General features: G+C 38.7%; 1 protein-coding gene across 13 annotated transcripts in view; it reads left to right on the top strand.

The window, feature by feature from the left end:
- Positions 1-17,252, top strand: part of MTMR2 (myotubularin related protein 2) — a 110,208-nt gene extending 92,956 nt beyond the window's left edge. For 8 of the 13 annotated variants that reach the window (XM_084975764.1, XM_003129797.6, XM_013979304.3 and 5 more), the window contains 6 exons: positions 904-1,089; positions 3,977-4,183; positions 9,671-9,763; positions 12,763-12,876; positions 14,970-15,146; positions 15,866-17,252. In XM_084975764.1, the coding sequence (XP_084831890.1) occupies positions 904-1,089; positions 3,977-4,183; positions 9,671-9,763; positions 12,763-12,876; positions 14,970-15,146; positions 15,866-16,027 (939 nt within the window). In that variant the 3' untranslated portion in view covers positions 16,028-17,252. The remainder of the gene's footprint in view (positions 1-903; positions 1,090-3,976; positions 4,184-9,670; positions 9,764-12,762; positions 12,877-14,969; positions 15,147-15,865) is intronic. The other 5 variants (XM_005667262.4, XM_084975771.1, XM_084975768.1 and 2 more) reach the window with 1 other exon arrangement.
- The last annotated feature ends 2,551 nt before the right edge of the window (positions 17,253-19,803 follow it).

The following is a 19,803-nucleotide window of genomic DNA, read 5'->3' as shown; positions in this document are numbered from 1 at the left end:
CCTCGGGTGGGGCCCTAAAAAGAAAAAGACAAAAAAAAAAAAGAAAAAAAAATCAGAGAAAGCAGCAAATGATGCAGAGAAGAAAAAAAGAGCCAACATAGAAATGATAGGGCCCTAAATAAAGAGTCAAGGAATGCCCATTGTGGCTCAGCAAGTGAAGAACCTGACTAGTATCTATGTGGATGCAGGTTTGATTCCTGGTGTCGCTCAGTGGATTGGGGATCTGGCGTTGCCATGAGCTGTGGTGTAGGTCACAGATGCAGCTCTGATTCGGCCCCTAGTGTGGAAACTTCCATATGCTTCAGATGAGGCCCCAAAAAAGAAAAAAGGAAAAAAGAACTATGAAATAAAGCATTCATGACATTTTTAAACAGGAAATTACCAATCCTAAATTAGGAGTTTGGAATTAACATACACATACTACTATATATAAAATAGATAACTAACAAAGACCTGTTGTATAGCACAGGGAACTGTACTCAATATTCTGTAATAACCTGTATGGGAAAAGAATGCGAAAAGGATGAATATATATATATATATAACTGATTCACTTTGCTATACATGTGGAAGTAACACAATATTGTAAATCAGCTATGCCCCAATAAGATTTAATTATAAAAATAATAAAGTTTAAGTACCTTGATGTTATCACATTTTATCACATTTTAATAACAGCAACAAAAGGAAGTCAGGGTGAGCGTGTATAGTCTTGTTTTCAAAGAGCATGTGGTAGAGCATGGTTTTGTAGAGTTGCCACATCTTCTCATGGAGTTTTCCTGTTCAGCAGTAATGTAATCTTTGATGCTTTTGGATGTTTTATGGCAGCGTTTCAGGGAGGTCAGCATACAATGGATGTGCATTCATTGCTGATTTCCTGTGATATTTGCTTATTTTTTCCAGGCGAAAGGTGGAGGTTATGAAAGTGAAGATGCCTATCAAAATGCAGAACTAGTTTTTCTAGATATCCATAATATTCATGTTATGAGAGAATCATTACGAAAACTTAAGGAGATTGTGTACCCCAACATTGAGGAGACCCACTGGTTGTCTAACTTGGAATCTACTCACTGGCTAGAACATATTAAGGTGACTGTATGTTACTGTTTCTTTAAACTGTTATAGAATATCAAACATGGACTTTCTCTTCCGTTTTGTCTATATTGGCTCTTAAAGTTGAAGTCAAGGTGAAAGCACCTTTTTAAACAGTGAGAAAATGATAACTGCTTTGATAATTAGAACTTACTTGTAAGTTTTGGTGCTTGAGTGATTGGTTTGTATACTGTGTGTTTGGTTCCACTGTACCTCTCTCTTTCCCATCCTATCTGAATTCTTCCCATTCTTCAGATCATATTTCATTTCTTCCATGAAGTCCTCCCAGATTGCATTCATTTTCATTTTCTCGGAACTTTTCACTTTACCTACATTCCCCCCCCCCCCGCCCCATTAATTGGATGCTACCTTGCGCTTGATTTAATTACTCTTATGTGTCAACCAACATATATTTCTAATTCATTGAGACTAGCACAGGATAGATCATATTTCTTTTTTGTCCCCTCAGGAGCTAGGGCAGGACTATATGGTGTGATTAAAGCGCCTAATAAGTAATGGCTGCATGGCTTGTGAAAACCATTCTGGTCAGGCGCATGAGGTGAAATAGTTAAATGTAGGATACTGTTTGAACGCTAAATGTTTTGGAGACTACCATGTGAATACTAGTTGGCCTAATATTTTAATAAAATGTTTGAAGCACCAAAAGTTATTTCAGTTAATATAGTTATAAATATTTTCAGATATGGTCTAAATTTCAGTAACATAGCTTACCAAAATATAGACTTCTATAATATATATGAATATTATGAAATAAATGGAAAAGAGATTTTTTTCATCTTAAGAAGGAGCAGTTGTACTCACGTTCAGACTTCTGAAATTCTAAGACAGAATTGAAGATTGAGTTGACATAATGAGAATTATAAACTATTTTGATGATCGTTTCTCTTCTAGAAATACAGAAGCTTGAATGTATAAATATTCCAGTTAGAGAGCCCTGTCACAGTGGACTATCCATTACATTGTAAGATCTTTAAATAGAAAAGCTTAAGACTTGATTTGGAACTAACATGAATTGCTGCATTCTGTAGATTCTAGATCATTTTTTAGCAGGTACAACATTCTCTCTAAATGCTGGCTATAATAGAAACAAGTTTCCTTAGAGATAGAAGAGGTATCGTTGTGCCTGGACCACCTTTTCTTCCCTCTGTTCTCACACCCGAAGGCTTACCCTCTCTCTTTAGATCTCTGTTCAGATATCAGACTCTCAAAGCTACCTTTCCCAACCGCTCCATACAAAGTGGCAGTTCTTGACAGCGCTCCCTAGACCTAAGTGGTGCTTTTTCACTTATTGCCCACTGACATTTTATGTATTTCTTTATTTGCCCTTGGCTAGCCTCACCTAAGTAGAATGTAAACTTCCTTAAACCAGCGCCTTGTTCCATTTGCTGCTCTACCTCCAGCACCTAGAGCAGCGCCTGCCACATAGGAGGGGACTCCTATCTTTCAAATAAATGAAGGCGACCACTTTGGATAACTCTTTGTTGTCAGTTTTAACTTTCCAACTGTTTTTAATCCTTTGGGTCAGTGAGGTGTCAGTTTGGATATACATTTGAATTATAGGTGAAAGTTATTTAAAATGGGATTAGAGAAGAATGCGGACCTGGCATTTTTTTTTTTTTTTTTTTGAATGCTCACAGATGACTCTGATGCATGGTCAGGATTGAGATTGCTTAGGGTACCCCATTTCCAGATTGTGGCTACAGTTATTATCAAAGGGAGGTCATCATGAGATTCTCCAAATCTCATGCATCTTGTCCATTCTGATCTATATGTGTGTGATCATGCGGTTTTTTCAGTAAGATCTGGCCATTGTAGAGAAGAATGGGGCTTCATTGTTCAAGTTAAAGAAGATTATCCTTTTGTGTTTCTTTTTTGGTTACATCCAAGTATATGTCTAGTTTTAACTCAAGATCAACTTTAGAAAAGGTAAATTATTTTTGCAAAGAGCCCCTGCATATTAAAAAGAAACAACTAGAATTATTTTAGATACCAGTTAAATTGATATGATAATGTGTTGATCTGATGAGAATTCTTCATTCATACTGATACAAAAAAAAGCAGCCTACACTAAAGTTTTATACTGTTCTTGCTGTGTGCTATGTGATGTATCTAAGAACAGTGGAATAAATACTACAGAGCTATAGAATATTTTAAAATATCCAATTTTACTGCTTTCGTATTTATTTTAAGTATCATTGTTCATTGTTTTAAATACAGCTGGTATATTATTTTTATTTAAATGGATGATGTTGGAATGTTTGGAAAATAGATCTCTCTAGAAATTAGCCCTTCTTTCTTACTCATACTCTTGATTTGTTTGGTGCCCAAAGAGATCTTTGGTTTGGATATTCTGTTGTATAGACTAATAAGAATCTACTCTAATGAGATTTTTCTAGTTTTAAAAGCAAAATTTATATGTCTTCTGCTTTTTACAAATGTCTTCTTTGGAAGGGACTGATGTTTTTTCTCCACATGTTATGGAGACAGTCATCTCTGAAAAAACTCTATTAGTAAATTTTGGAGTTCCCATTGTGGCTCAGTGGCTCAGTGGTTAACGAATCCGACTGGGAACCATGAGGCTGCGGGTTCGATCCCTGGCCTTGCTCAGTGAGTTAAGGATCTGGCGTTACCATGACCTGTGGTGTGGGTTGCAGACACGGCTCGGATCCTGCGTTGCTGTGGCTCTGGTGTAGGCCGGCGGCTGCACCTCCGATTCGACCCCTAGCCTGGGAACCTCCATATGCCGCGGGAAGCGGCTCTAGAAAAGACAAAAAAACAAAAAATAAAAAACCTCTATTAGTAAATTTGGAAGAAAGAAGCCTTTAATTTTTAACAAATGTCATTTAAAAAATCTGGTTTGCAGCTTATTCTTGCAGGGGCTCTTAGGATCGCTGACAAAGTAGAGTCGGGCAAGACGTCTGTGGTGGTACACTGCAGCGACGGCTGGGACCGCACGGCTCAGCTGACTGCTCTGGCCATGCTCATGTTGGATGGATACTACCGAACCATCCGAGGATTCGAAGTCCTCGTGGAGAAAGAATGGCTCAGCTTTGGACATCGATTTCAGCTCGTGAGTAAAGAGCCTTGACTCTGTGTGTCACATGGGCATTTCACATAAACCATGTGATAACCATGTCTTTTATCCACTAGATATTCATCTAAAACTGACCCTTTATTCTAAAGGGATAAACTTCTCAAGAGAACCTTTGGGCTTGTTTTGGAAAGCGCTGGGTGTCCTGCTATGGATCTGTAGTTTGGAGCCAGCGTTAGCTGTTGGTCATGTGTCTGACCCAGTCTCTTCCACACATGGTATATAGCATTTTGTGATGTCCACCTTCAAATGACAGTTGAGGTTAGCATGAATGGTTATAGACTCACAAGGCACTTCTAGCTTTCCTTGTAAATTTAAGAAAATGACCAGAAGAGCTTAATTATCTTCCTAATTTAAAGTGGCCATGCAGTGTAGCACTACTCACACAGGAATAGTTTGTAAAGAAAATTAGGCTGAAACTATAAGAAATAACAGGAAAAAATAATAATTTAACTTAGAGTTGGGAATTAAATGGCTCTTCTGTTATCCTTCTTAAGGTACTAACACTGTAATGACCATATGTTTGGGCAAGTGTTGCAGTAAGTTTTATGGAAATAACAAATCTTTATGCCCTCTCTGTTTCTCAAAATTTATTTTGATGATGTTGTTGGTATCAAATCTAACAGTTAAAGGCCCCAGAGTCCAGGCGTTAATTATTGAATGTCCTTCTTGGTGTCTGCATGAGGTGATTGTTTGGTTTCTTCATTAACACCTCCAGAAATAAGCAACAAGTCCCCTCCTGAGGGCCATCCAGTCTCACTTCAGAAATTCTACCTACTAGAAACTTCTTCCTCATGGGGAACTAAAACTTGCTTCCCATTTTCTTACATTCCTCTTTGGAGACAAGAACAAATATGACTGCTAATCAAAACAAAATAGTCCTTCAAATATCTGAAAGTAGCTGTCTTTCCCATGTCATTCATTATCTTCAGTTCTTCTGGCTAACCATCTGTTTTCTTCAGTCTCGTCTCATCCTAATCCCATCACCTTCCCAGTTGTCTTCTGGATTTTGGTCATGGCTTTCTACAAGTGTGTACCAGAACTCTCATAGTTCCTAGAATAGAGGAGTGGATTATTATGTCCCTTTTAAACGAAGCTATGCTTTTGTATTTTTTTTTTAATTATACTTTGGATTCATGTAGCTTTTAATTAAACATTTGGAATCAGAAAACTCGGGACCAGTTACCTAGTAGGCCTTGGTTCTCGTGCCCATCCATGCTCTCTGTTAGTTGTAATCACAGAATTTAGAGAGCGAGGAGTAGGAACATTTTTCCAAGAAAGATGAACAGGGTGAGCACATGTTCAGCCTGGCAGTGAGTGTGGCTAGAGTAGAATTGAGAGGGGGGTGGGTTTAGGAAACCGTGGAGAGGGGAGGTAGGATTATCAGATGTTTGAAGCCACTGCGAGTGTGATTCCTAGATGGGCTAAAAGACTTTCTGAAGCATGTTTGCTCAGATGCTGTGTCTAGTGTTAAGTGTTAGTATCCAGCAGCACCCAGAGGGTACCAGCAGTATTGATGAATAACTTGAAAGAAATAGACATTGAAAGGTAGTCTGCTTTTTTGAACTTGAACTGAAAATGAAATTGGTCATCTGGAGTGTCTATTCAGATGGCTCACAACAAGAAGGATGTTTTTAGTCAGCCCGAACTGCACATCTTCATATGAATGTAACCACAGTCATAAATGTTTCAGGATGATCGAAGTTGCAATGGATTCCTAAATTCCTAACTTTGGTTATCTACTCCATGTTTACCCCTAGTAGTTGTGTAAAAGCAGAATTTGGAAGTTTAAGAACATCTATACAAGAGGGTGTGCTCACATGTTAATATAGGGTAATGATTCTCTAACGTGTTGATTTCTCAATGACTGCAAAGAATTTTGTTCATAACTATTAGTATTCACCAAGTTAGAAATTAAATTGAAAAATTTAAATATTATTTTTATTTTTATAGCTTCACCTGTGGCATATGGAAGGTTCCAGGCTAAGGGTTGAATCAGAGCTACAGCCACAGGCCTATGCTATAGCCACAGCAACACTGGATCCAAACTGCATCTGTGACCTACGCCCCAACTCTTGGTAATGCCAGATCCTTAACCTGCTCAATGAGGCCAAGGAACAAACCCTAAATCTCACAGAGGCTACATTGGGTTCTTAACCCACTGAGCCAAACAGGAACTCCCTAAAAATTTAATTATTTAAAGAAATAAAAAAATCTGCTTGTCTTAGTCCATTTGGGCTACTATGTTTCTCAGTTTTGATGGCTGGAAGTCCAAGTTTAAAGTGCCAGCCAGCATGGTAGGGTTCTCGTGAAGGCCCTCTTCTGGGTTGTCGACTGCCAGCTTTTCACTGTGTTCTTGAATGGTGGAAGGGGGCTAGGGAACCCTGCGGGTGTCTTTGGAGGAAAAACTAATCTTACTCATGAGGGTTCCATGCTCCTGACCTAGGCAGCGCCTACTCCCATCACCCTCGGCATTAGGGTTTCACCATGTGATGTGGGGGGGACACGAACATGCAGAACATGGTACTATTGCAGATTAATGGAAGTAACATTTTAAAGAAAAATAGTATTTTCCAAAATAAAAGAGTGGCGTTCTTTTTTTTTTTTTTTTGCCAATTTCCTTAATATCTGGCTTAACAGAAGAAAACTGAATTTTGTATCTACTTCTGCATGCACTCTGTTATAATATCTTCTTTTAGTTGAAAGAAGTGAAAATCTGACCACACAGAGATATATAGGTTGAAAAACAGAGTATTTTAATTAAAAAAATTTATTATATTGGAGTTCCTGTCGTGGCTCAGTGGTTAACGAATCCGACTAGGAACCATGAGGTTGTGGGTTCCATTCCTGGCCTTGCTCAGTGGGTTGAGGACGGGGTTGCCGTGAGCTGTGGTGTAGGTTGCAGACGCAGCTCGGATGCTGCATCACTGTGGCTCTGGTGTAGGCCGGTGGCTACAGCTCCGATTCGACCCCTAGCCTGGGAACCTCCATATGCTGTGGGAAACGGCCCTAGAAACGGCAAAAAGACAAAAAAAAAAAAAAAAAAAAAAAAAGTATTGATTTATGAAGAGTATTTTAATTTATTTCTGGGAATCTTAGATATTTGATGTTTTGCTAAAATGTATTTGCCATTCTGATGAATCGTAGTTTTTTAAAGGTTAATTGTAATGTGAAATTTAAAACTAAATGAGTTTTTCAGTGTTTATTCTATTAAATCCCATTGGTCCATCTTACACTTTGAATAGTGCAAGGTGGATCTTTTTCCCCATGCTTAATTGTAACATCAGTGTGATGGTTATTTGGGAAATACTGGCTTATTGAGGTATACACTCTTCCATTGTTAATGCATTTCATTACATAATATCATAAAATTACATTTGTTGGTATCACTACTGATTTTATTAGAAAAGTCTTAAAGTATTATCAGATTCAGTTGCGGCAGATAGTGTCTTCCCCCAAATCTAATTTGCTCTCAAAAGCTTGAGTTTTATCACTTATAAAAAGTGCTGTCCATTGTTTTCTTTGAAGTGACACATTCACATTTTTGTATTTTCAAAAAAATGCCTGCAAGATATTCAAGTCTTAATAATCATAGTTCACATGTCAGTTGTTCTTTCAAGTCATCATGATGTTCAATGAAAAATTAGTGTTTCCTGTCATTCTCAGTAGGTCTGCAGTGGAAGCACATTGTATTTCCCATTTTGTTACATAGGATATTAAAAAATGATATACTCAGGAGTTCCCGTTGTGGTGCAGCAGAAATGAATCCAACTAGTGACCATGAGGTTGTGGGTTCTATCTCTGGCCTTGTGCAGTGGGTTATGGATCTGGCATTGCCGTGAGCTGTGGTATAGGTTGCAGACTTGACTTGGATCTTGCATTGCTGTGGCTGTGGTGTAGGCCAGCAGCTATAGCTCAAATTTGACCCCTAGCCTGGGAACTTCCATATATTGCATGTGTGGCCCTAAAAAGCAAAAAAGAAAAAAAAAAAAAAGAAAAAATATGTATTTTAATAAAGGGGGAGATATAATACAGTTAATATTTTTTTACTGTCTCGTCAAGGAAACTGGCTTAAGAGAAATTGGCTCTTTGTTTTCCTTTCATTTAACTGCAAGTGTGTGGCAGGGCAGAATATAGTAACTACTAGTGTAGATTAATTCCAGTGCCTTGATTCCTGATTCCTCCTAAGGTACCAAAAGTTTCACCTTGTATCATTTCTGCACCATAGGTGCAAATGTCAGTGCATCGAAAAAGGCAAAGAATGTCTTAGTAACATTGCAAAAATGGTTTTGAATTCATAGGCCTCTCACCCTGGTGGAAGTCTACCATGGACTATACTTTTTTTTTTTGGTCTTTTTAGGGCCGAACCTGAGGCATATGGAAGTTCCCAGGCTAGGGGTCTAATCAGAGCTGTGGCTGCCAGCCTACGCCACAGCCACAGCCACAGCAATGCTGGGATCTGAGCTGCATCTGCGACCTACACCACAGCTCATGGATCCTTAACCCACTGAGCAAGGCTAGGGATCTAACCCGAATCCTCATGGATACTAGTTGGGTTCATTACCCCTGAGCCATAACAGGAACCCCTGGGCCATACTTTTATTTATTTTTTTATTTGTTTGTCTTTTTGCTATTTCTTTGGCCGCTCCCGCAGCATATGGAGGTTCCCAGGCTAGGGGTTGAATCGGAGCTGTAGCCACTGGCCTACGCCAGAGCCACAGCAACGCGGGATCCGAGCCGCATCTGCAACCTACACCACAGCTCACGGCAACGCTGGATCGTTAACCCACTGAGCAAGGCCAGGGACCGAACCCGCAACCTCATGGTTCCTAGTCGGATTCGTTAACCACTGCGCCACGACGGGAACTCCTGGGCCATACTTTTAGAATCACTGTTTAGGGCACAGTCTATCTCAGTCATCTGGGGCAAAGGTCTTCAGAAAAGAAAAAAACAAAACAAAACGAAACTGGGGAAGTGGGCAGATGTCAATCATTTTTTGAGTGGTCAGAGTTATATGTTCTGTAATTCTTTTTGAAAGAGACAGACTGGAGCTCAGATGCAATAGGTCCCCTTCATGCTCTGGCCTAGGCGTTAAAGAAGGGTGCTTCCTGAGGCTAGTGTACAAGTGACTGTTAGCAATCAGGGCAAATTCTATCTCCCGGACAAAAATCTGGGGTCTGAGGTCTGACTGCTCCTCTCTTCTGTTATCAGCCTTTTAGGATCTGAGTTTCATTTATTAAACAGAGTTGTAATTCCTGTTACAAGCAGCCCATATCATGAAATAATACAGTTTACACATCAAAATATGAATAGATGGATAGGATTATGGTGATTTCTGTTTTCCTTGCAGAGCTCTTTTGAAAAGATTTCCTGAATTTTTACTTTTCTTAGAAAGTAAAATTATTTCTATTAAAAAAATGAAAAGTCCCACAAAGCTTATGTAATATTTCACTCTCTTTGTTTCAGAGACTTGGCCATGGAGATAAGAACCATGCAGATGCGGACAGATCGCCTGTTTTTCTTCAGTTTATTGACTGTGTCTGGCAAATGACGAGACAGGTAATTTATCTGGAATATTCATTCCTACATTCTCTTTTAAAGCTGTCCAGTCAGAGCTGGATTTGGTCACTGATTATCCTATATTTTGTTCTTGTAAATGTTTTTTAGGTACCAGAACTATAAAACCTGTTGTCTATCACATTGTGAATTAGGTTAAATGGTATTATTTGGAGGTGGTATTAAACACTTAACAGTTTGATTCCATTAGCATTTCAATGAGTGGCATTGATGATAACCCCCGAGAGGATTCTTCCTTTGTTTTGGACAAGTAGTATTAAATAATGGTATTGTGGAGTTCCTGTTGTAGCTCAGTGGTAATGAACCTGACTAGTATTCACGAGGATGCAGGTTCAATCCCTGGCCTTGCTCAGCGGGTTAAGGATCCGGCATTGCTGTGAGCTGTGGTGTAGGTTGCAGACGTGGCTCAGATCCCCTGTTGCTGTGGCTCTGGAGTAGGCCGGCAACTGTAGCTCCAATTTGACCTCTAGCCTGGGAACTTCTGTATGATGCAGCTGTAGCTCTATAAAGCAAAAAGCAAAAAAAAAAAAAAAAAAAAAAATTTCAGAAAAATAATCTCAGAACCCCAAAGCTGGACATACTCCTTGGTATATCAGTTAATTATTTAGACCTCAAATAATTGAGAGCCTGGTTGGTTTTTTGAGGTAGTATATATCAGCTATACAAATCCTTGCTATTCCTTTTCTTTTCTTTTTTTGTTAGTATTTGTCCAAAAACAATAGGACCTACTTTTGATCATTAATATACTCAATTTCTTTTTCCTTTTTCGGTCTCTTTTTTTTGCCTTTTTCTGGGGCCGCTCCCGAGGCATGTGGAGGTTCCCAGGCTAGGGGTCGAATCGGAGCTGTAGCTGCCGGCCTACACCAGAGCCACAGCAACGCGGGATCCGAGCTGTGTCTGCGACCTACACCACAGCTCACGGCAACACCAGATCCTTAACCCACTGAGCGAGGCCAGGGATCAAACCCGCAACATCATGGTTCCTAGTCAGATTGGTTAACCACTGAGCCACAATGGGAACTCCAACATACTCAATTTTTAACTAACACTTGACTGTTGGCAAAAATTAAACATATCATATTAGGACTACAGAAGGCATCATTGATGGTTCAGTGTACTACTTTTGAGAATACCTTGAAGGGAGCAACATGTGAAACAAAATCGATCACATTTACCAATTGTTTCCATAGAGGAATACATGACAGATACATTTCTTCCTTAGTAATTATGTTAACTTTTTATATGCTGTATATCTAAAAGCAGTTTAATTTTGAACTTAAGTTATTAATGGAATGTCAGTTTAATCTTGTGTTTCATTGACTGAACTTAAAATACACTATAGCTGTGAATCTTTATTTTAAATATCTACTTTTATATTTTTCTGTATAGCATTTTCTTCCTGAGCATTCAATGTGTTAGACAATCATAATGTTTGCTGGCAGTCATCCGTTTTTAAAATAATTGAATGTCTGTGCAGAATCTTCAATAGCACATTTGTCAGAATGGGACCAATTAGGTTGTGATTAGCCAGATTCTCCCTCTCCTCCTGCCCTCATCCCCATCCCATCACTCCTGGGATCAGGGAGCAGTTGAGAAAGGGCCCTTCAGATTTCACACATGTAAGGAGAACAAAATATTCCTCCTATGCTCAGGATTTTAAAAGCAATAGCAGCAGTTAATGCTCTATTTAAATAATGCTCTAAAATACTGCTATTTTAGTTTTGTTGTGAGGAAAGGCCACTGATTAAGCCATCTTTTGCTAACAGAGCTAATAGTTTTGCCAAGAAAATGAAAGCGTAATCATAGGCTTAGCTCCTTTGGATCACTATGTAATGAGTCAGGGTGCATTCAGAGCTGGCTAATAAAGAAGGCTGTTAAAGAGTGTGTAACAATACAGAAGATGGGATTTATCTGTAAATGAATGAATGGGATTTGACAGAGTTTCTTATAATTAATTGGCTTTTTGTTGGCATGTGCTTTAATCACCTGCTTAATTCGCTTCACAGCCACAAAAATTGTTCAAGAATAAATTGTTTAAGAAGGTGAATTGTTTGAGAAGATAATTCACCATATTACTCTGCTTCTAAATTTAGGAAACTTCAAGGCAAAGTGGTTTTCACCCCTGTCCCCTTTGCGTGCAGTTTATGCTGTTTTCCTTCACTGCTGGGGCAGGGATTGTTCTAAGAAGAACTTGGCACCAATACTTATTTCCCAAATCCGTAATCCGAATATTCATGGAGGTCCTTTTCACAGTCCCATAATCGGTATAGAATTTTTCCAACAATTCTTGAAATATTAGGTGGATAGGAAGGATTATACTAAATCCTTTACCTTCCTGGGATCTGTAGTTTGTCCTTGATGAATCCCTCCCACAAGTTGTGTTGTATAAGAGTAAGACATCTAGTCAAGCCCTTGCTCTGGGTTTAAGAGAAAGTGAATTTTCTTCTTGTTAGAAAGAGGCTGCCAAGGTACTGGATTATCAGATGTTCTGGTTTGAGTGGATGTCCCTTGAAAGGATAAGTAAGTTGGCTTTTAAGTGATCTGCACATGTACCTGGGATGTTTATTTTTGTGCCTTGCTGACATTTTTCTAGAGACATTGGCATTTTTTTTTTTTTGTAATCCCTAAAAAACAACTATAATGTTGAAATGCGGTCATTTTTGGCGGAGAAAGACAAGCCAGAATGTAGCCCAGGTTGAGGATTAACAGGTATAAAAGGACCCAGGAACATAAAGTCAGACTGTTCCTCTTGCTGGGCAAGAAAAGGAGCTATTAAGAGAAATTATCTCAGAAAAATTATAAAGATCAGTTTTTTAAACAGAAGAACAAGCAGATAATGTCTTAATGGTTTAGAAGTATAGTTTTGAGGATTGTTTAGCCTCATTTTAAGCAGTATTACAAAGGCTCTACCAATATACCTGGAAGAATATGCTTTAGAGATGGCCTGTTAATTTTGTGTGTTTGTGGTGTTTGATTTGCAGTTTCCCACAGCATTTGAATTCAATGAGTATTTTCTCGTTACCATTTTGGACCACCTGTATAGCTGTTTATTTGGAACATTCCTCTGCAACAGTGAACAGCAGAGAGGAAAAGAGGTAAAACATGAACCACAACCGTCCCACCTCTACCCCCTATAATGTGCTTTCCTACTAGAGCACATTCTGTGATGCGAGTCAACTGAACCCTAATAGAACCGTTGTTCTTTGGATGATTTCTTTGTATTTTACATGCTGTAATATGCTTACTTCTTTCTATACATTGGAACCTGCTCTATGTATTTTTTTTTTTTTTTTGGCTTTTTTTTTAGGGCCCCGCCCCTGGCATATGGAAGTTCCCAGGCTAGGGGTTGAATCAGAGTTGCAGCTGCCAGGCCTACGCCAGAGCCACAGCCACGCTGAATCCAAGCTGCATCTGCGACCTGCACCACAGCTCTCAGCAGCACTGGATCCTTAACGCACTGAGCGAGGCCAGGGATCGAACCCTCATCCTCATGGATCCTGGTCGGGTTGTTAATCACTGAGCCACAAAGGGATCGCCCCTCCTCTCTTTTAAAATTCCTCTGTCATAAGGCTGAACATTCCAACTGGCTGTCAGTTGAGTCTATGGGTAGGAAGTAGTGTCCACTGAAGAGAACTGAGGTGTGTGGAGTGTTAGGAGCACCAGTGTTACCTCTTATTCCTTGCAGGGTGGAAGGCCATCAAAGCAGGTACAGAAAAGTATAATTAACCAACAAATACACATTTGACTGAAAGGACAGTTCAAATTCCCAAATACATTCTGTGTACATATGGGGCATTTTTTTTTTTTTTCAATTGTAAAATAATACTGTAAAATGCTCAAACACTGGAAAAACATTGTGTGGCAAGTTAGAACTTATTAACTTCCCACTTCCCCAGAGATATCACTTTTAGGTGGTTGGTATTATTTAGAAGATACTGTGTAATAAGGATTACATTTCAAGTTTTACTTCTTTTTCAAAGTGTATCTATCCTGTGTATGAAATTCTGAATTATCTTGATTAGTGTCTCCCTCTGCATACATTTTCATTCTAAAAAAAATGTGGTTATAAAATTGTTTCTTCACACTTTTCTGTAAAGCCCAGTGGTCATGAGTGCTTGCTCTGGAGCCAGGCTGCATGGGTTCAGATCTTGAATTTTTCACTGTGACTTTGGGAAAGTTAATTTTAGCTTCTGTAAAGTAGGGGTAGTAGTACTTACTTAAGGACTTAAGAAGATTACTATTCTGACAATTAAACATTTAAAACACTACAGTAACTGCCATGTAGTGCTTCCTAGACTGTAAGCTCCTTGAAGACAGATGCTGAATTTTATAGTTCACCTTTATATCTTCCATATCCAGCATGCAGTAAATATTTCTGTTCATAGTTGATACTTAAGTATTGAGTGTTAGCCGATTAAGAATGACTTTCAAACATATTTTTCATCTTTTAAGAGCCTCAATAGGGTTTATTATTTCTTTAAAAATGTTTTTTAAGCTAATCTATAATTTGCATTCCATAAAATCCACTCTTTCAGTGGGTGTTAGCATATCTAGAGTTGTATAGCCATCACCAGTATTAGTTTCAGAACGTTGAAAAGAAACCCTGTACAAATTAGTAGTTACTCCTCCTCCTCTTCTCCTCTCAGACCCTGGCAAACTAATCTCTTGATTTGCCTCTTCTGGACATTTCATATAAATGGAATCATTCAAGATGTGGTCTTTGTATTTAGCTTCTTTCAATTAGAATAATGTTTTCAAGGTTCAGTTGTAGTATGTAACAATATTTCATTCCTTTTTATGCCTGAATAATAGTCCATTGTATTAATATATATATCGCATTTTATCCGTTTTTCATTTGATGGACTTTTGAGTTTTTTTCTACTTTTTGGCTATTGTGAATGATGCTACTTTGAACATTTGTATACAAGGTTTTGTGTGCATGTGTTTTCACCTCTCCTGGGGATATACCTAAGAGTGGAATTGCTGGTATGGTAACTCTGTGTTACTTTTTGAGGGACCGCATTGTTTCCCACTACCCTCTGATTTTAATCTAAATGGGGCTATCACTTTTATCGAAGTTCTCCCTCTAAAAAAGATTTTGAAGATCACATATGCCTCTTTACAGATTTCATCTAAAGCAGAAAGAAGTATATAACGGGGAATCTTAACCTATTATTCTTCCTTCTAGAATCTTCCCAAAAGGACTGTGTCACTGTGGTCTTACATAAATAGCCAGCTGGAGGACTTCACTAATCCTCTGTATGGGAGCTATTCCAATCACGTCCTTTATCCAGTAGCCAGCATGCGCCACCTAGAGCTCTGGGTGGGATATTACGTGAGGTGGAATCCACGGATGAAGCCACAGGTATATGCCCTGCAATGTAGTGAGAGTTTTCATCCATGCAGTTTTCTGAGTTAATTTGTCTCCTTTAAAGCAACTAGAAGAATTACTTCTGCACATTTAAAACTTTCAATTTTTCGTGTTAACAGTTATAATAGTGTAGTAGAAAAAGTGCTACATAGGGATAGGATAACCAGTATACTTAGTTTTTATCATGACTTCCTTGTGTATATGGCCTTGGAAAAATCACTTATGTTTTGTCTTTCCTTCCCTCCTGTATAAATGAGGGTGCTGGACTAGATACCTTCTAGAGGTCTTGTTTTAATGGGTTGGAGAAAATAGCTTTAGGAAGGTTGAATGCATAATCTAATTCTGGTCCACATTTTAAAATGTTAAATTTACTGCTTAGAACTGTTTAAAAGTTAAAAATCTGCAATTCAAATTACAGGAACTCTTTTGAGTATTGGCTTTTGGATTATGTTGTTTCTTAGTAGTTTGTTATATTTGACTAAGCACCAGTTACTAAGGTATTCAGTGGAAATACTTGGGGGCACTAGGAAAGTCGCTGAACGAGAGCAGTGGTGTCGGTAGACTCCCTGAAGTTCATGTGCCGGAAAGGTGGGTTTGGTTCCCACAGCCAGAAACACACATTGCAGCATTTAGGGAGGGAACTATATACCAGAGTGAGTTGGGTTTGTTTAGGATTGCCTATTGATTAATTTTGTGGTGCTTTGCTCTTGTAGGAGCCTATTCACAACAGATATAAAGAACTTCTTGCTAAACGAGCAGAGCTTCAGAAGAAAGTGGAGGAACTACAGAGAGAGATTTCCAACCGCTCCACCTCATCCTCAGAGCGAGCCAGCTCTCCCGCACAGTGTGTGCCCCCTGTACAAACTGTTGTGTGAGGGGACACTAGGTGGGGCCATCAGTCATTGCCTTGAACTCCGCATTACAATGGCAGCTTTATGAGTAGAAAGTCTTCTGAATATCGAACCCATCTGTGAGAGAAATCCAGTCACTTTATTTATTTTCAGTCTCTCTAGGATGAGTTTAGAACTGTAGCAGTGCAGGTGGCTTAAGTGAAATAACCCCACATGTAATTATATGATTATGACACTAATCTTATAAGTCACACAAAGAATACTGTAATGAATCAGTCTTGGATCCACAGTGGGAACAAGTTTCTGATTTTGAAAGGAAAATGCTGTCTCAGACATTTTAGTGTTTGGTGAAATCAAAACACAAACCACTTCAGAAGCACACTTCTTGACGGAGAGCACTCATTGCACGGTGGGAAGAGCATCCGTTTTCAAACCACACTGATACTGAAATTCTGTGGCGTTGCACACATTAGGCCTCGGTGTCAGGATCAAAATCGCTTATGTTCCTTTCTTCATCATGGTGTTTTCTTTTTAATAGTGATTTACTTTGATCACCATTCAAAACCCACACTCTTCATAGATAATAGGGCAAAGTCTTGAGAATATAATGGTGTAGTAGTAGTTGGAAATTAATTGCCGTCATTATTTACGTACTTAAGATATATTCGATAGCTGTTCCAAAATGATGCCTTGGGAGAAGGATGGAGGAGAAAGTGGTAGCCGTCCAGGATTTCAAAGAATTCCATATCCTTCAGATTAGTTTCCATTTGCACAATTACTAGAAATGTCATGAAACATAGTTTAAAAACTCATTACCTACCCTACTTTACATTTTTGTGTGTGTTTGAATCCAGAGAAGTTAATTGGTGAGTTTTGAGACAGTATTTAAAAGTTTAGTGGGATTGAATTTTTTGCTGAAGTCCTTATAAAGTAGCATATGGTGAGAAGTACTGTGCTCAAATTTCACATAAAATATTTTACTACTATTTCCTCTGCAAATTCTGTAATTCTGCTGAATGATTAAGTCTACCAAAGAACTTACTGCATGTAGAAATGTATTACAGTGCCAGTAAAGGAATCCTGCTTCACTTTTTGCCTGCTACAGTAAGAGTTCAGCGCTGGTATAAACACTTGACTCCCTGACGTCTGTTTTACTCTGTTTAAGAGCCATATGTTATGTACTGTAACACAAAGGAGCTTCTTGTCCCCTGGGTCTTTAATTAAAAGAAAACTTCAGCTGACTTTTAAACATTGTCCTTGCTCTAAGTTGTTTGTCTTAAGTTTCTTTTGCAGAAATGTTATTCGGAAATTTTTTGAAGAAACGAATGTTTCATAGCACCCATTCCCAGTGAAATGTTCAGTTTGAACCCACACATCAAACAATATTCAAAAATACAGTATTTTTTCACTTGTTAACTCACTAGTCTGAACTTGAGCCCTGCTCTTGGTCTTGCAATGAGTAACTCTAATTTGTTAGTACATCCAATATTAGCAAAATTGGTACCAAAATGATTTGGTCATGTGTATGAAACTTGTTGTAAGACAGTGGATAACAACAGTACTTAAGTGGCCAGTCTATCAGTATTAAAGCTAGGTTTTCTATTCCAGGTATTTTCCAATCCATTTCTTCCTGTCCATTTTACCATTTCTCTTACTTAAGCTTTTATCATCTTGGTCTGATACTACATAAAAGAATGTAAATGAAGAGGTTCAAGAATTTAAAATGTCCAGGAGTTCCCGTCGTGGCTCAGTGGTTAACGAATCTGACTAGGAACCACGAGGTTTCGGATTCGATCCCTGGCCTTGCTTAGTGGGTTAAGGATCCGGTGTTGCCGTGAGCTGTGGTGTAGGTCACAGACACAGCTCGGATCCTGAGTTGCTGTGGCTCTGGCGTAGGCCGGTGGCTACAGCTCCGATTGGACCCCTAGCCTGGGAACCTCCATATGCCGAGGGAGCGGCCCAAGAAATGGCGAAAAGACAAAAAAATAAATAAAAAGTCCAGTCTTAATACCCTCCCAAGCACTTCCAATTCCATTCAGAACAGTCTTAATTCCATTCAGAATCTAAATTCCATTCAGAACAATCGAAGTGCAAATCTGACATTTCTCGTTTCAGAATCTCCAGAAAGTAAGGTTTTCTCTTACCTTCTACAGGAGTCTCCAAAGTGGAGGGCCTTTCAGATTCTTTAGGGATTATGTCAGCATCATGGCGGCACGGGTGCTTCCTTTTCCCTCCCTTTGCCTTAAAATTAATCGGATATCCATAACTGGACAAAAGTGCCTCTGCACAGCATACCAGGACACCTGAGATCGATCCATCCATCTGTGAATCTGAAAGTGGGTAGATTAAACCTCAGAGAAGGCTAGGGAGCCAGGAGTTGTAGTGACAGTGGAGGTGGTGGCAGCAACAACCTCTACTGCAAAGGAGGTGGAAAGTGAAAGGGGTAAGTAGAAGTCTGCCCGGTTTGTGGGCTGCAGTTGGAAGGTCCCATTGTTCTTCAGCAACATCCTGGGTTTCTAAGGGGAGATCTCCATGACAGACCAGTAATGAGTAAACAGATTGAATCAGTAATCAAAAAACTCCCAACACCGAAAACTTTAGTACCCAGATGGTTTCAGTGAATTCTACCAAACATTTAAAGAAGAATTAATGCAAACTTCTTCCAAACATTTCCAAAATACTGGGAAGGGAACAATTCCAAACTCATCTGCAAGGCCAGCATTACAGGAATACCAGAGCCAGAAGAGAATACAAGAAAACTATAGACCAATATTATCGTTGAATATAGATAACAAAAATCTCAATCAAATATTAGCAAATCAAATTCAAGAACATGGAAAAGAGTTACACACCTGGACCAAGTGGGATTGACCCGTGGGATGTAAGGATGTTTCAACAGGCAAATCCGGAAGTGTAGTACCTCACATTAATAAAACAAAAATTCCATGATTTTAACAGATGCAGAAAAAGCATTTGATAAAATACAACATGCTTTCATGATAAAGAACATATTTCAACATAATAAAGGCCATATACCAGAAACCCACCACTATCAATGGAGAAATCAGTTTTCCCTCTGTGGTTAGGAACAAGACAAGGATGCCTACTCTCACTACTTCATTCAGTATAGTACTGGCATTCCTAGCTAGAGGAATTAGGCAATACAAAGAAAAGCATCCAAAGAAGGAAAAAGTAAAATTTTTCTATTTTCATCAAAATCTGTTGGAACTAATAAAGTTTAAGTTGCAGGATATAGAATCGTAAGAAATCAGTTGTACACGTTTACACTAATGAAGCATCTGAAAACGATGCCACTTAAAATAGCATAAAAAACAATTGAATAAGTTTCAGAAAGTGAAAGATCTGTGTGATGAAAACTGCAAGACTTTGCTGAAAGAAATCAACACACAAATGGAAAGGCATTCTATGCTCATAGATTGGAAGAATTAATAGTTAAAATGTCTATAATACCCAAAGGTACCTATAGACAATGAAGTTCCCGTCAGAATACCAAATGCATTCTTCACAGTCAGACATAGTAGAAATAATCTGAAAATTTTTGTGGAAACACAAACCCCCCACAAATAGTCAAAACAATCCTGAGAAAAAACCTGGAGGTATGCTTACAGATTTCAAACTCTACTATAAAGCAACAGTAATAAAAACAGTATGGTGCCAGTGCAAAAATAGATACCTTGACCAGTAAAATAGAATAGAAAGCCCATGGAGTTCATCGTGGCTTAGTGGTTAATGAATCCAACTAGGAACCATGAGATTTCAGGTTCAGTCCCTGGTCTTGC

The sequence above is a fragment of the Sus scrofa genome, chromosome 9, assembly GCF_054392235.1.
Source record: "Sus scrofa isolate SSC_HxYL_T2T_F1_AM1 chromosome 9, Sscrofa_HxYL_maternal_Yorkshire_Landrace_v2.0, whole genome shotgun sequence".
Classification (NCBI taxonomy): domain Eukaryota; kingdom Metazoa; phylum Chordata; class Mammalia; order Artiodactyla; family Suidae; genus Sus; species Sus scrofa.
Note: the sequence above shows the minus strand (reverse complement) of the source record. Positions and strands in the feature narration are given on the sequence as shown.